General features: G+C 50.4%; 1 protein-coding gene across 1 annotated transcript in view; it reads left to right on the top strand.

The window, feature by feature from the left end:
• The first annotated feature begins 1,495 nt into the window (after window positions 1-1,495).
• SYNDIG1 (synapse differentiation inducing 1) overlaps window positions 1,496-15,735 on the top strand; it is a 57,285-nt gene continuing 43,045 nt past the window's right edge. The window contains exon 1 of the mRNA XM_061209632.1: window positions 1,496-1,978. Coding sequence (XP_061065615.1) covers window positions 1,496-1,978 — 483 coding nt within the window. The remainder of the gene's footprint in view (window positions 1,979-15,735) is intronic.

Raw genomic sequence — 15,735 nt, 5'->3', positions numbered from 1 at the left:
TGCTCTCGGACATGTGACGCAGTGTCACAATGGTGACACCCACACCTCCCAGTGCATATACTGCCCTTGACCGGTCAATTGTCGACTCAATTAAACTGCTATTTTCCAGTTAGTCACAAGAGTGTCTTCTCTCTCTCCTCCTCTGCTCAGTCTGAAATTTTGGATTCCTGTAGCTACCACCAAACCCAATAGTTATAATGTAAGAAAATTCTTAAATCTCATAGAAAGCCAGAGCACCTGAAAGCCCCAAGAGGGAATGTTTTCCTACATAATAGTTATTAATTTGCAAAGAGGAAAAGCTGTCTCCCAAAATCTTAAGCTTGGGTATCTTCTTTTCTTTTTTAACATTTGAAACCCTAGAAAGGAACATGATCTAGGGAGAAACAGTTTAGAAGGCTTCTTAATTGTATCCCAGATACATTGATGTTTCTCTAAGCCGAGCACCACTGAGGCAAGGAAATTTCCAGTCTGCTTCCTGGGACCCTGCTGAAGGCCAGTGGCAAGTGTGAGTGTTGAGATAATTCTAACACAGGGAAAGAACATACTAGAATGTGTGTGTGAGATTTCCTCAGCCGGGGAACTTAGTCCCTGTACAGCACTAACATGTAGGTCTTCCTATCACTTCTAAATCTGTGTGGGGCGTTTTTTTTGGTTTTTGTTTTTTGTTTTTTGTTTTTATCACACAGAGGTATTTTATTGTAAGTTATATGCAAAAGTAACTTAGTTCTTTGGGAAAAAATTTTTAAATAAAATAGATCAATATTTAAGATATACTAGACCAAAAAATAACTGAATAAAGATGATAAAGATAAAAATATATTACTCAAAAAAATCCTTGAATTTATTAGAATATAAAACTTTAACATCCCTCTAGTCAAAATTTTATTCACAAGGGGTCGTAGGTTGGTTGTTTGTTGGAAATATATTTGAAAAATTCAAAAATTAAAATAGTTGCTTTATTTCTTTGTTCCATTAGTACTAAGTCACAAGATCTTTGTAAGTCAACCCTCTCTTCTTTGGTGTGAGTTTTCTGCTGGGATGAGGAGCCGTGGGCCTGGGAGAGTTGAGCGAACTCCCCCACTTCCCCTGTGGTCGAGGCTGGTGAGGGGAGGCTTGCCTGTGGGTTTCAGGAGGTCGGCTGAAATCATGAGTTTCTCTAGAGCGGCAGTGGTTCCAATCCCTGCAGAGTCGCCTTCATTTGGAGCAGAGACTAGAGTATAGAGATGCAAGGAGTCCATCTCTGGCTCCCTCTGGCCGCTGCCCCCATGGAGCCTGTCTAAATCGGCAGAGTAGGTGGGCTCGGAGCAGCGGCTGTGCACCCCGGCGACCGGGAAACGCTGAGACAACCAGGGTCTGGCTGATGAGCAGCTTTTCAGGCGTGATTTTCTTGTCTCATCTCTGTTTCTTCCTCCTCCAGGAGAAATGGGCCCCCTGAGGCAAGCGTGACCCTCAAGTCCAGCCCGCCAGCCCGACGCCCGGCCGGGAGGACAGCGCCATGGCTGGAGTCGTGGAGCAGAAGAGCGGGCTGGTGCACAGCAAGCTCGGCGAGGCCGGCAAGAGGAATGGCCTGATCAACACCCGAAGCCTCGTGGCTGAGAGCAGGGATGGCCTGGTGTCCGTGTACCCGGCGCCCCAGTACCAGAGCTGCCGGGTGGTGGGCAACGTGGCACCGGCCGCCCCGGATGGCAGCAGGAACAAGCCAGTCCAGCAGCTGCTGGACCCCAACACCCTCCAGCAGTCGGTGGAGTCCCTCTACCGGCCCAACATCATCCTCTACTCGGAGGGCGTGCTGCACCCCTGGGGGGACAGCGTGGCGGCCGACTGCTGTGAGACCACCTTCATCGAGGACCGGTCGCCCTCCAAGGAGAGCCTGGAGTACCCCGACGGCAAGTTCCTCGACCTCTCGCCTGAAGACATCAAGATCCACACGCTCTCCTACGACGTGGAGGAGGAGGAGGAGGCGTTCCAGGAGCTGGAGGTCAGAGCGTGTGTTTGTCATGGGCCTTCGGGAGCAGGGTGTGGGGCTCTGGGGGGGGTACGAGTGCCAGGCAGAAGTCGGGGCGTGAAGCCAGTGTGCGAAAGTGCAGGGAAACCGAAGCCTTCTGGGTGCCCTTCACTCAGAACTTTTGTGGAAGATGCAGGGACGGAGAAAGAGGTGAGGACCAGGACCCGGGGGGCTTCAGCAGAGATGCTGGTCAGAGAGGGCACAAGGTCACAGCCGTCGGGGCAGGGCTAAGATGGATTTAATGGTTGACAGTGCTGGCAGAGGGTGGGGCTCTGCTGACACCCCGCCCACAGGGGAGACCGGGCACTGGCAAAAGCGAGCAGGGGAGGGGGGCTCATGGTCCTAGGGCCACACAAGGCTGGAAGTACACGTGTGGGGACAATTTGGGATGTTTTTGCTGCTACGTGTGGTTTCCTTAATTTGACATTCCAGAGTGTCTACTAAGGATCATTGGAATAGCTGAAACCTGCTGGAAGAAACAGTTGAAATTGATAGCATAAGGGGCAGACCAGCTGTATTATTGCAGGGTCCCGTCTCCCGTAGGGCAGACACAGGCGTCGGATCACGCCCAGAAACGTGCGTGTTGGCCGGGGTGTGACGCACGGCTGCCCCCATGGAGGGAGAGGGTGAGGCTGCAGGGGTCTGTGCCCAGGAGGCCAGCGCCCAAGCCGGGGGGCAGTCATTTTGCTGCTGTGAGGCTAGAGGGGGTTCCTCCAGGACATGCATGGCAGGGAGAGAAGGGCCGGTTTCTGTCAGTTGGGAGGGAAAGACCTTTAGGAGGAAGCATGTGGTCAGAGGGAAAGGAAGTTTGTTTCCTACTTTGATAGGTGAGAACGTTTTGTGGGTGGAGGGAAACATCCAGGGCAGAGGATGCCGAGGGGCGGGGGAGGGGGGGCAGGAGTTGGCGTCCAGGCAGAAGTCTGGTCTTTCTCAAGCAGTCCGCACAATGCTTGTCTGAGAAGATTAACAAGTCCAAGTGCTCTGGGGGGAAGAGGATGGGATGAGGGCCCACGTGGGGGAGGGTCATGGAGCTGGGGGAGGGTGAGGACCCTCAGGGCGGTGACTAAGGAAAGTGACCATCCTAGAAGAGACAGCCAGCGTCGGGGGCGGGGGGGGGTCCATGTGCGGGTGTGGTCAGGCCTGAGCGCTGTGACCTTCCCCGTGACGGGCGGCCGCCCTTCAGCAGGGGAGGCTCAGGGCAGAGCAAGCTCGGGGCTTCCTGCCTGCAAGCTGGGAGAGGCAGGAGAGAGCAAGGGAGGGTGTCTGGAGTAGACTCAGCCCCACCGCGGGGGCCCAGACTGGGGAGAAGGTCAGTGAGGTCACAGGGAACTGATGGGCCCAGGAGACCAGGGGCGTCAGGACCGGAGGTAAAACGAGAACCAGAAGCAGCTGGAGAGATGGTTTTAGTCTAAACAGATATTCAGAAACGGAAAACAAAGCGTGCTTTTGTAGCAAACCCTGTGAACAGAGCCCCTGAAACCAGCTGACGGGGAGTGGAGTGGAGGGCAGCTGTCAGAGGCCGTCGGGAAGACCAGCACACCCCGGGGACCCCGTCAAGGGGCAGAGCAGGGGTGAGCTTGGGCCGAGCTGAAATTTGAGAAAGTTGGACGAGTGCTTTAGCTGCCATTCAGGAGCCTCTGTTCAGTGTCCACTTTTACCAAGGTCTGGGGTTTTGCCTAAAGCAAAGGTGTAAATGCTGCGTGGAGTTTAGGAAGCAGACATACAAAGATGCAATTTCAGCGAAATGCGGGAGTTATAGTAATGGAAACCCGCTGCTCCGAGAGCCTCCGAAGGAGAGGCTGAGCCCCCGAGCTCAACGTGGGGCTCAGGGGTGGCTGCAGAGGAGGCGACGGGTTGCATCTGGCCGGGGAGAGAGAGACCCTCTGGCAAGAAGGTTCATCGGGGTAGGGGATGAGAATCAAAGGGACGTCGTGAACAGATGACACACAGAGGTGTCCAACCTAGATCTGCGGGGACAGTGAGGGGTTAGACCTGGTGGGGCCGGGAAGGCAGGACCGAGAGGACGCGGAATCCTGTCCCTGAGGACCTCACTGCCATCTCGGGGAGACTGGATTTCAGGCGGGGACACAAACCCAGAGGCTTGGAGACAGGAGGGACAGTAATAGGGTCAAGAGGAGCCCCACGGAGGGACGGGGCCGAGACTGGGAGCCCAGCCTGTCTGCAGCTCCAAGGGTGCTGCCGTGCAGGCTCATGTGTAGGGGATCCCAGGGGGATGGGGGCGTTTCAGGTAGGGGTGCATCGTCAGAGTTGCTCTGGCTGCAGAGCAGGACAAGGGGCCTGTCATAGAAGAGGATGAGAGAATCAGGGCAGCATTACAAGTGAACAAGATGCTCAGGAAGTGGTACCTGCCATTGTCTGGAGAAGATAGGAAGGAAGGGTTGGGGCATTTCTGTGCACAGAGGGTCCCAAGCCCCCCACTGGCCAGGCTGGCTGGCACAGGATTTTCAGCTTTGTCACAAGTTCTTAGAAATCAGCTCCAACACATAACATCCCCAGCAGTGAAAAGTGTGGGACACTTAGTAGACTGAAAATGTAGAGGTAGCTCCTGCCTACACTGTTCCTTCGTCACTCATGTGGGCTTCAGGCCTCCCCTCTCTCTGGTCACATCCTACATGCAGGAAGTGTTCTGTTTTCCCATTCCATGAAAAAATAATGGGCATGTATGCATTAGCATTTGCTGTGTAACAAATCTCCCCCAAATCGGTGGCTTCTAACAGCCCTGTGAGCTCGTGATTCTCGGGGTCAGCATTCTGCAGGGATCTCAGCTGGACGGAGGCTGCTCTGCTGGTCTTGCCGGGTTCCCCTACTGGCCTGAGCCTGAGAATGTGGGCTGGGCTATTGGCCCGGGTGACAGAGGTGACAGGACCACATGCCTGTCATCATGTGGTGGCCGTGGTGGGGATTCCGGGAGCAGAGAGCGGGGTGAGCAGGGAGCCAGGGCTTTTCAAGTCTCTGCCATGGAGCACACGTTATGCGTCTTATCTTCCAAAGCAAGTCACGTGGCCAAGACCAAAGACGGTGTGGGAGGGGCTGCTCAGGGTGACAGGATAGGAACATGCCAACCACAGGGCCAGGACTGCAGCAGCTCCCACAGAGCAGGCATCACTTTTTAAGATCATCGAATTGAACAGAATGAGAACGGTCATGGTCGTATTGTAACTCAAATAAAAAAACATGGTCCGTATTGATGTGGGGCTCTTCCCAGAAGGCAGCTCTACTTCCGATAAAAGGGAAAATGTGGTTTTGACTCCTTGGGGAGTTCCATGGCTTCATTCAGTCTACAGCAGATCGATTCTGTTTCCTGGAAATCACAGTTTTCAGAGAGCTTTGCCCTAGTAGGAGCAGGGCCTTGTCACCTGAGCCTTTCCTCTGCCCCCATCTCTGCCTGGACAGGCTTGCCCAGCACTCGGAGTGGAGATGGCCTGGTCCAGACGGGTCCGCTCACCGGGTGCACATCTGTAGGAGCTCCTGCAGCTTCATTTGCCTCTGGGGCGGTGGTGCTGGCGTGAGCGGATCTGCAGCTGATTGAAAGCATCTTGTGGAGAGGCCTCGGCCACGGCATTTGCTGTGCGCTGCCCGGAGAGTGGGAGCCCGTCACAGCGGAGAGTCGGCCTGGGGAGTTCCAGGGGTGCGCGGGGATGGAGGGTGACCGGGCCTCCTCGGGGGCCCTCGGGACACTCTGGGTGCATGATCTGGGGCCTCCTCCTGGTTCCCGACCGCAGCTAAAACCACAGCTCACGGGGCCCCAACCGCAGGAAATCACATCTCCTTTTCACACAAACAAACTCAAGCAGAGAGATTTCAGGCACAAGTAATAAAGCAGTTCTACAAAATATAAAATTTGATCTTAAAGTTATGAAATGAAGTGGGTGCAGGTCAGGGCTGGAGGGGCCTCATTGCATGTTGAAAGGCTGATTGTCACCCTTGTGTGACAAAGCCAAGCCTCCAGCATCCGTTGGAAAGCACATGGGATGTCATCACTGGGAAATAGAGACACGGGAAGAAAGCAGAAGGCGACGCGTGTTTCTGGAGCATATTCCTGTGCCAGCCCCTCTGCGTACCCTGCCGTCTGATCCCAGCAGCCACACTGGGCGACAGGCTCTGTCCCTAACGCTGCACATGAGAGGTGGAAGCATGGAGGGGTCCCAGGTGGCTCTCCTGGCGTCGACTCCTGTGTCCTGATGGCGATACTCTGTGGTCCCTGAACGGCTGTTTCAGACACAGCCACCTCCTCACGTCTGAGCCCTCACCTGGGCTGTCCAAGCCCTGAGTCTGCCCTCCCGTGAAAAACCGGAAACCTATTGGGAGAGACAGGGTTTCACACTCAGGGTAGCACCTTGCAGAGGCCTCCTTCACGCACAGGAACACAGCAGGGAGGACGTGCAAACATTTGACGAAAATCCCAAAGCGTGAATGAGGCAGAAGAATAAAAATAGAAGAGTGGACCCAGAGGAAACTGAAATCACTCAGAAAATAATAGGCAGTGTTTTAAACACGATCTTAGTGTCCTATGAGGATGTGAGAGGCTGCTCTGTGGTGGGGCGGGGAGGCCGGGTTTGGTTTGGCTTGTTTGCCTTGCTACCTGGGCTGGACCCTCCCGTGCGCTAGTGACAGAGGTGGTGAGTGGGGGTCCTCGCCTCGCTCCTGGTTCGGGGTCAGTGCTCAGACTCAGATTAAGGACCAAGTTCTTGAGGCTCTTAATCAGGTGCAGGGAGCAGCCTTTGTCAAGACTTGGTCAAACAGGAGTTTTTTTAATATAAAAAATGGGTGTTTAACTTTGCCAAATGCTGGGAATTTTTGTCCTTTATTGTATTTATGTGACCTATTATATTAACTGATTTTCATATATTAAACTATCCTTACATTTGGGGATAAATCCCCCATGGTCATGGTGTTTGCTCCTCTTTAAATATTGCTGGATTTAATGTGCTAACAACTTGGTAAGGATGTTTATTGCTGTGTCCATGAGGGGTCTTGGTCCTTGACAACTACAGCTTTCTTTTCTTGTCTTTTTCTGGCTTTGGTGTCAGGGTGACCCTGGCCTCATAGGATGAGTTGGGAAGTGTTCCCTCCTCTTCTCTCTGAAAGACTCTGCCCAGCATTGATACTTTTTCTTCTCAGGTGTTCGTTCATATTCACAGTGAAGCCATCTGGGCCTGGGCTCTTCTCTGTGGGAAGATTTCTGATTACTGATCAAACCTGATTTCTCTATGATTTTAAAGAAAATCTTTAGGTTTTCCTTTCTTCTTGACTCAGCTTTAGTAATTTGTGTCATTCTAAGGATTTGCCCATTTTATCCAAGTTACCTAATTTGTCAGCATAACATTGTCCATAATATTCCATTTAAATCTTCTCACTTTCTATACAGTTGGTAACGTCTCCTCTTTTCATGCCTAATTTTGGTGATTTTCCATTTCTTCCTTGCTCAGTCTAGCCAAAGGTTTATACATTTCCTTGATCTTTTCAAATATCTGTCATCTGTTTCCATTGGTTTGTCCTTGCTTCTCGGTTTTCCATTTCAATGATTTGCACTCAGATATTTATGATCTTTTGCTCTCGTTTCCTATGGGCTAAATTTGCTCTTCTTTACCTAGTTTCTTAGTTATTGATTTGAGATTTTTCTTCCTTTGTAATATATGTATTTAAAACTGGAACTTTAAAACACTGTTTTAACTGCCTCCTATAAATTTTGATATGTTGTGTTTTCATTTTCGATTTAGTTCAAAATATTATCTAATATGCACTGTGATTTATTTATTTTACTAATGGGTTATTTATAAAAGTGTTGTTTAATTCCCAAATTTCAGGGATTTCCCACACTTTTCCTATCATTTACTCCTAACTTAATTTCATATGGTTGAAGAACATAGTTTGTATAATTTCTCTTCTAAGTTTATTGAGATGTGATGTGTGGCCTAAAGTACAGTGTGTTCTGGGAAATGTGCCTTGTGCATTTGTGAAGGAACTTGTATTTGTCGTTGTGTGAAGAACCCATGAATGTTTGTTGAGTTGAGTTGGCCATGCTGTTCACGTTTTCTGTCTTTGTTGCTTATCTTCCTGGTCGTTTCATCAGTTTTGTCAGTTTTTGCCTCATGTATTTTGGGCTCTATTGGTTGGTGCATGTACATTTATAATTGTTATATCTTGCTGGAATATTGAGCATTTTATCATTATAAAATGCCAGTCTTTGTGTCTAATAATATTTTTTGTCTTCAGGTCTATTTTGTGTGACATTAGTATAGCTGCTACAGCTTTCTTATTATTACAGTTTGCACGAGGTATCTTTTTCCATCATTTTGCTTTGAGTTTATTTTTGTCTCAGAATTTATAGTGTGTCTCTATAGAAAACACATAGGTGGGTCTTGTTTTTTTAATTGTCTTACAATCTCTGTCCCTTGATTGGAGTATTTAATCCATTTGCATTAACTGTAATTTTTTATATGGTTGGATTTACATCTGCCATTTTGATGTTTGTTTTCTACATGTTTCTTGGTTTTGTTATTGTTGTCTCTCTTTTTCTTCTTACTGCCTTTTGGTGGCAAATATGCATTTGCACAGCCTCACATCAGCCTGGGATGTGAGGAGAGCTCCCCAGGCCCCTGTGGTCCTCTCCTTTCCAGGAGCTCCTTGTTAAATTCTTGAGTTATCCTGCTGTCTGCCACTTGGCCCAACCAGGACTAGAGCCATAGTTTGGGAGAGCTGCAAGATTTCCAATTTGTATCTGGGACTGGAGTTTCCACCCTGTGCTCCCCAATCAATTCAGCTCCTTCTAGCAGTGAAGCTTCTGGTCTCCAAGTGTAGCCCCACCCTAGCAGAAATACTTCATGGCCAAGCTGGTGGTGGATTTGGGTCAGCCCAGAGCAGGAACACCCCAGACTCACACTATTCTGACTCAGAATTTAGCAGTGGTTGGTAAGCACACACCCCTCAGTTTATCGTTGGCCCTGGCTCAGTGCAGAGTGCCCTGACAAGGCTGTTTTGACAATTCTGTTCAGTCATTTCTCAGGGACAGGATTTGCCTGCCTCCTGGCTCTGTTATACCAGAAGCTTTGCAGGATATTATTTGAAGTGCTAGATGCATTTTCCAGCAGGCACTAGACATGGACAAGAATATGTTCAAATGCCCACAGATGGCTTGTGGTTAGGTTAAGAATTTTAATCGAATTAATTATCTTTAAATAATATGACATATATCCACTTACAGCATTAGGAAATTAAATTACTCATTTTCCTCCCTTGAGACAGTCTGTAAATAAAGAAATGTATTTAGATATTCCAGTTTCTTTTGGATCTATGCGTGGATCATTCACCCAGGAAATCTGTTTCATTTCCTTATAGTCACATCTTATCTAGCACTGTTCAAACTGCAGCAAACACCTCGTCCTGTAAAGAGGCCTGTGGGAATAACTTCTCATCTGGAAATTAAATTTGCCTTTACGAAGTAAACATTTTGAGGGCATCCTACATACTTATGATTTCCAAAGACAAATTCAAAAAGATTGTGTGAAATATAAGCATGATTGGAACAGCAGTGCGCTATTTACCGGTTTAATTTTCTATGTCAAGGAAAACTCTCACATAAATGTGGGACTTGCGGCATGTTTCTTACAAAATAAAAATCAATATCTTTATATTCTCATCTCACATGTGCCAGGAAAAGGCACTGGAGCATGTAATTACAGCCGTTTGATGAGGAGAGAATCTCTGAGGTAATAAATCCATCTGTCATAAGAACACAAGGGGATCATTCGTCACATTTCCCTGAAACACTTTCCGATAAGCAGAAGGGTTGGGGCATCAAGCCAAATTTGTATGCCAAGGAAATAAAAGCCTTTTTACTTGTTCAAGCTCACACTGATTTCTCGGCTGCGGCTTCTGAGCCCCTGCTCAGAATTGCGAGTGGGAGAGAGCCGTCCGTGTATCTGTGGCCACCTGGAACTGGAATCTTTCATCGTTGTAAGATTACAATTATTGTAATGAAATCAGCTTTTACATATTTACAGGTAGCTGTGAGCTGAACGCGCTAACACGGTAAATGCGGTTTGAATAACAGTGAAAGGCGGGCCCATGACTTTGGTGAATCTCTTCCATACTCAGTTTTGAACAAATACCAGTAAAATGTGGTTCTAAACCAAATTGTGGTTTAATAAAGTTTCCCCAAGCTTAGCCAAAGGTCCACCTATTTCAAGCAATACTCATGTGAACAAAACCCAGTACCAAGAGGATCCTTTGGAGTCCCCAAGGGGCAAATTTGCTCGACGGTGCATGAAACGTGTCTCTTCACGGGCCTGCCGCTAACTCCTGCGTTCAGTGACCTCCACGTGTGCAGAAAACGCTCTTCATGGCCTGGAGCCCAGGGAATGCCATTTAACCTTGGCCCATGGTAACAAAAACCATCTCCCACCTACCACATCATAATGTCATAAGAAAGTGACCATCAGCATTCAAGTTTGTTAGAAGAAGCACATCCTTTGAATTCAAAGTATTGGTGATGACCACGTCCTTTTTCAGGGACTCGTGGGAAGTGTCGCCCCCATATTATGGTCTGTTCAGCTTTCTGTCCGTCCTGCTGCTGGGGAACAATGGCAGAATAACCACAGAAATCCAGGATGAGCGCAACTTCATGACTGCCAATATTTTCCATTTTTTCCCTAACAAACCATTTCACAGCGTTTCCTAAAAACAGAAGGAAAAGCTCACAGGACTGACACGGAGGTAGTTTGGGTGCATTGTGAATTCTGAGATGCAAAAAGAAACTAACACGGGGGAGGCGGTGCAGGTGGCTGGCACTCGTGGGCTGAGGTTAAGCTAGATTTTTGTAACAAGAGGCATTTGGCTGGTGCGAGGATCATCAGATTACTCAGACCGTTAGCAGGTGAGGGAGACTCCATCATTCCGGATGGAGAGCCTGCACATCTTCCTCGTGGCCCCGGGCAGTGGGTGTTTGGTGCTGATACTCACCTGGAGGAAACAGACACGGAGGAGGCCAGAAAGAGGTCTCACTGTGCAAAGTGCTGAGGCTTCCTGTCGGGCTTGTCTCCAGGGAGGGTGCTGTCCCCGTTCACAGGTGGGAGGAAGCGGGATGGTCCCACCTGGCCTGGCCTGGGTGTCGGCAAGGGTCCCAGAAGGAAGGCTGTTTCCCCCTGGATAATGAAAACCACACTGCGCACCACAGCCCCGTCACCGGAGAAACACGAGGCCAAGTTAGGAAAACAGCCTTTGTCCAGTTAAAGAACAAATCCACACAGCAGGACGTGCGTGCTGTTGACAGCAGTGATAGCTGGAAAATGTTCCCTTTGCACGGTTCATCTGAGGCACCTGTAAGTCTTCATGTCGTATGAAGCAAAACATACGCCAGCCTGCAGTGGTGCCGTGTGGACAAGTCTGGAAAGGTGAGAACCGCCAGGGTGTCTGGGGGACGTCTGTGTGATCATCAAACAGGTAAAACTGAGAAGTCAGGGAACATTCCTCAGAGTGGAAAGAAGTATATTTAGAAACAGAACATGTTGCTTGGAGTCATAACCTTACATAAGACGTTAACCAGAGAGGTCTACACTGTAAAATGCAGATTCAGGAAGGATTTAGCGGAGAAAGCAGTGGTGTTTCAGGGAGGCTTGGTGGTGGAGGGTCAGGGATGCAGTGGGGGGACAGCTGTAACTTGAGGTCAGATCCCAGAGGATACCTGTCTCTCCAGCAAACCATCCCGTACTCTGCTGGCCCAGGTTGGGTGAAATCTGGACGTGGTTCAATATGGTAGATTGTATGGGATTTTCCTCTCGTGTTTCTTCTAGAAAATAGGGAGATTTTCAAGCCTTTGGTAAGCTAGTCAATTACTGTGTCTCCTCTTCTAGTACTTTTGCTTTGATCTCTTTGATACATCGTTAGGTAGCAGATCAGCCAAACTGAGTTAAATAAAATGCAGACACGCGGGGGCCCCGTGAGCAGTCGCCCACCCCCGTCGCCTCGCCTCTCAGTCTGTCCCCACCGTCTCCAGCCTCCTGGTCCCCCTCGATTTCCCAGCCCCCAGGCGGCTTTGCAGCCCCCCCGGACCCAGAGTGTTCTTTCCTCCCCTTCACTTGGCTGCCTTCTCGCCAGCACCCAGGTCGCAGTGCTGAGATGCCGTTGTTTATGTGTGTGTGTGTTTACTTGATGATTTTCTGTCGTGTTGGACACGGCTGAGCCATCTTAGGCTGAGTTTCCCAGAAGCAGACGCAATGCGAGGATTCATGAGCACGTGATTTACTAGGAAACGTCCCCTGGGAGACCAGCCGGTCAGCGGGGGAGCAAGGGGCAGGGTGTCGAGAAAGGAGGGGGTTTCAGACAAAGCACAGAGGGGGCCCAGCCTGGCCTCGGGACCTGAGGTATGGGCGGTGCCCCCATGGCCCCGGGGGCTGTGGGTGAGTGGATTTTAGCCTCCTGGGAAAGGAGCAGAGACAGAAGCTCCTGGATACACCCTCAAGCTCAGCACCGAGTGGGCACCTAATGATCCTTTGTGCTGATTGGATTCTTAGTAAATAAATGACTGTCAGAGGAGCCCTCCTGGTCAGTGTCATGCTTTTTTCGATAGAAATGAAGCCAGACTGTACCTGTGTGAGCACCCAGGCTCCTTGAGGTCTTCCTGGTGAGCATTTGTGTGACCTTGACTTTGTTTAATGAGGTGCTTTAAAAAGTCTCCCACGTCAAGTGCACGGAGCAGACGCGGGACCCGGGCCTCTGGTACTTGGCGCCCCGTCGGCCCTGCGGCAGCCCCAGGGCCTCCGTGTGGGGCATCCTGGCAGCAGCTGACTCTGTGCTGAAACACAAGAGCAGACCATGTTTCCCACAAACCACAAAAACAAAGACAGGCTCCAAATAAGGACTAAGGAGAAAGCACGACATGAAGACTGTTATGAACACAGGGCCATTGGCATTTCATTAGAAAAGAGAGAAATCGTGAGGTCATTCTAGCCGGACAGAACTGCCCCATAACTGCAGGGGGAAGGGAGGAGAGGAGCTGGTGCCCTGACAGCCCTGCTCAGCCCCCGGCCAGTCCTCAGTGTGTCCGTGGGGTCGAGCGGGAGCGAAGTGCCCAGTGACAGCCACGCCATCCCTCTGGGGAGGACCAGCATCGTGTCACAGGGACGTAGTCAGAGGTGTTTCTTATGGACGAGGACAGAGAACAGAAGGAGTGACAGTCAGTTTGTCATCGTTGTTGTTTATTTGCTGAAGTGGACGTTTGTCCAGAGGTAGGTAGCAGGGCAGATAACCGGGGACGTTCCTGACACACGACGGTGGAGAGACACCCCACCCCGCCCCCAGCGATGGAGCATCCCCCATGACTCCCCGTCCAAACACCCTCTCCTGAGCCTGGCAGCCTCCGTGTGGGCAGGTCCCGGCTGGCTGGAGTGGGGCCTGGGCATCTGCATTCCTGACGGCTCCCAGCAAGGCTGACACTGCAGCCCCTGGACCACACTGTGTGAGCAGTGAGGACGGAGAGCTTCGCTGACCAGTGGTCCAGGCGGCTTCTAACCCACTTCACAGACAGAGAAGGTACAAGACTCACCCTTTCTGGAAACATTTCCCTCTCTAGAGATGGGCCGCCTCTTGTACCCCTTTGGATGCCCGAGGACCCATCTCTCCTTCTTCTAAGGATGGCCCTTAACACATGGAGACAATGCTCACCCCCAACCCTGCCCTCCCCAGGGTCCCCCCTCTTCCCGGTAGGGCATTGCTTTACTCTCCTCACCATCCTGGTCGCTCTGAATCCCTCTTGAAATGAGTCGAGAAATGGATCATCCAGAGGTGATCTGCCCCCTGTGAAGCAGACTGGAGCTCCCTGACCCCCTTTCTGGACCCTCCCTCCCCAAGGCCGGCCAGCGCTGCCAGGCGGCACCTGCACCACTGGCTGCCTCTCTCCGGCCCCCTCCCCCGGCCAGTCTCTTTCCATGAGTCCTCACTGCCTCACGCTTAGCCTCAGGGTGGCGGGGGGAAGGTGAGAATGGCTTGAGATCCTCTACACCTATCTTCTAGAAATGCAGCAACTGGTGCAGCTTCACAGAGGAGGCAGGTGAGCTCCTTGCTGGGTAGCTGCTGGAGGCTTGGGCTATGTCCTGGCTTCGGACCATGTGCACAGGAGGTCAGTGTGCTCCTACGGGCTCACAGCTCTGTCCTTTGTCCCAGCTGGAACTGTCCCCATGTAACAGCCCCATCTGCTGTCCTTAGCACGGGCTGCGTGCCCACAGGAGGCCAACCACTGATCTGCCAGCTTTGAGTCCCTTCTCGTAACCCCTGGAGTCCACGTGGCGGGCAGAGCATCTACATTTGGGAGGCGGAGCTAAGGTAAGGGCGACAGGGACTTGCGGGAGAGTTTGGATGGAGCCAGCTGCCACGTGATGGAGAGAACCGGCACTTCACCAAGTAGGAGATACAAATGGCAAATAAGCACACGGAGATGTTCAACATCACTACCTTCAGAGAAATGCAGACTAAAGCCAAGATGAAAGAGCACCGCACAGCCCTTAGATGGCGGAAAACCAAGACTTGACACCACCAAGTGCTGGTGAGGAGGCAGAAGCGGGAAGGCCTCTCTGGAAGGCAATTGGTTATTTTCCTGTAAAAAAAACCAACACCGAACAACCCAGCAACCCCATTCCTGGGTATTTACTCTAAAGAAATGAAAACCTGTGTTCACACAGAAACCTGCACGAATGCGTCACAGCCTTTATTAGTAAGAATCAAAAACTGGAATGAAACGCCCTTCGGTGGACGAACGGACGAACACACAGCAGCACCTCCCTGTCGTGGAAAATCACTCAGGAACAAAACAGAGTGAACTGCTGACACCCACAGCAGCCTGGGTGACCCTCGGGACCTCATGCTGAGGGGGCTGGTCAGGGGTCTTGCACTGGACAGAGTCGATGTCCTGATTTAGGTGCTGGGTCGTGCTTATGTAAGAGGTGGCGGTCAAGGATGTGGAACTCTGTTCTATCTTTGCAGCCCCTACAGGAACCCTGCTCTATTTTTGAAACTTTTATGTGAGTCTAAAATTGTTTCAAAGGGTGTGTGTGTGTGTGTGTGTGTGTGTGTGTGTGTGTGTGTATGTATACACATATACATCTCTGTGACCTAGACTTAGTTGAAGAGTTTTTAGATGTGACATCACATCTCACACACACACACAGAGTGAAATAATCTATATGTATACATACACACACATATTGTGTAAGGCCATCTTTAATGAATTTTAATACTCTATAATCTTCAAACTAACTAATATATAATTTAAATACGTGCTTTCCTTTCAATAAAGCAGAATATTTCAAAACAGTAAAGAAAATTGGGAAATTAGTGATTTTTAAAAAACGGCTGGTATCTGATGACCTAGAACAGCCCAGCCAGTGCCTTGACGTACAACCAGAGGTTTTCTGTAATGGGATCTTGCACAGAGGCAGCCCTTGGTTTAGAAGATATTCTCATTCTTACAAACTAGGGAGCCCACCTGGGCCATAGGCGCATGCAAATGTGCAGAGCAGTGGCCATGGTCAGTGGCGAGGGGCTGAAGGGTGACGGGCTCTGGGGTCCCCGCTCCCAAGTGTCTGGCAGACGGCTTTCTCCTTGCTGCAGAGATGGGAGACGTAGCTCCAAGGGCCTCACACTGTACAGAGGCTGGTGCCTTTGGTCAGTACCTGATGCTATGAGAAGATGAAGAGACGTCAGACAAGCCAGGCGGG

This window comes from Eubalaena glacialis, chromosome 13 (assembly GCF_028564815.1).
Source record: "Eubalaena glacialis isolate mEubGla1 chromosome 13, mEubGla1.1.hap2.+ XY, whole genome shotgun sequence".
NCBI classification, from domain to species: Eukaryota; Metazoa; Chordata; class Mammalia; order Artiodactyla; family Balaenidae; genus Eubalaena; species Eubalaena glacialis.
This window is presented reverse-complemented; position numbering and strand designations above follow the sequence as displayed.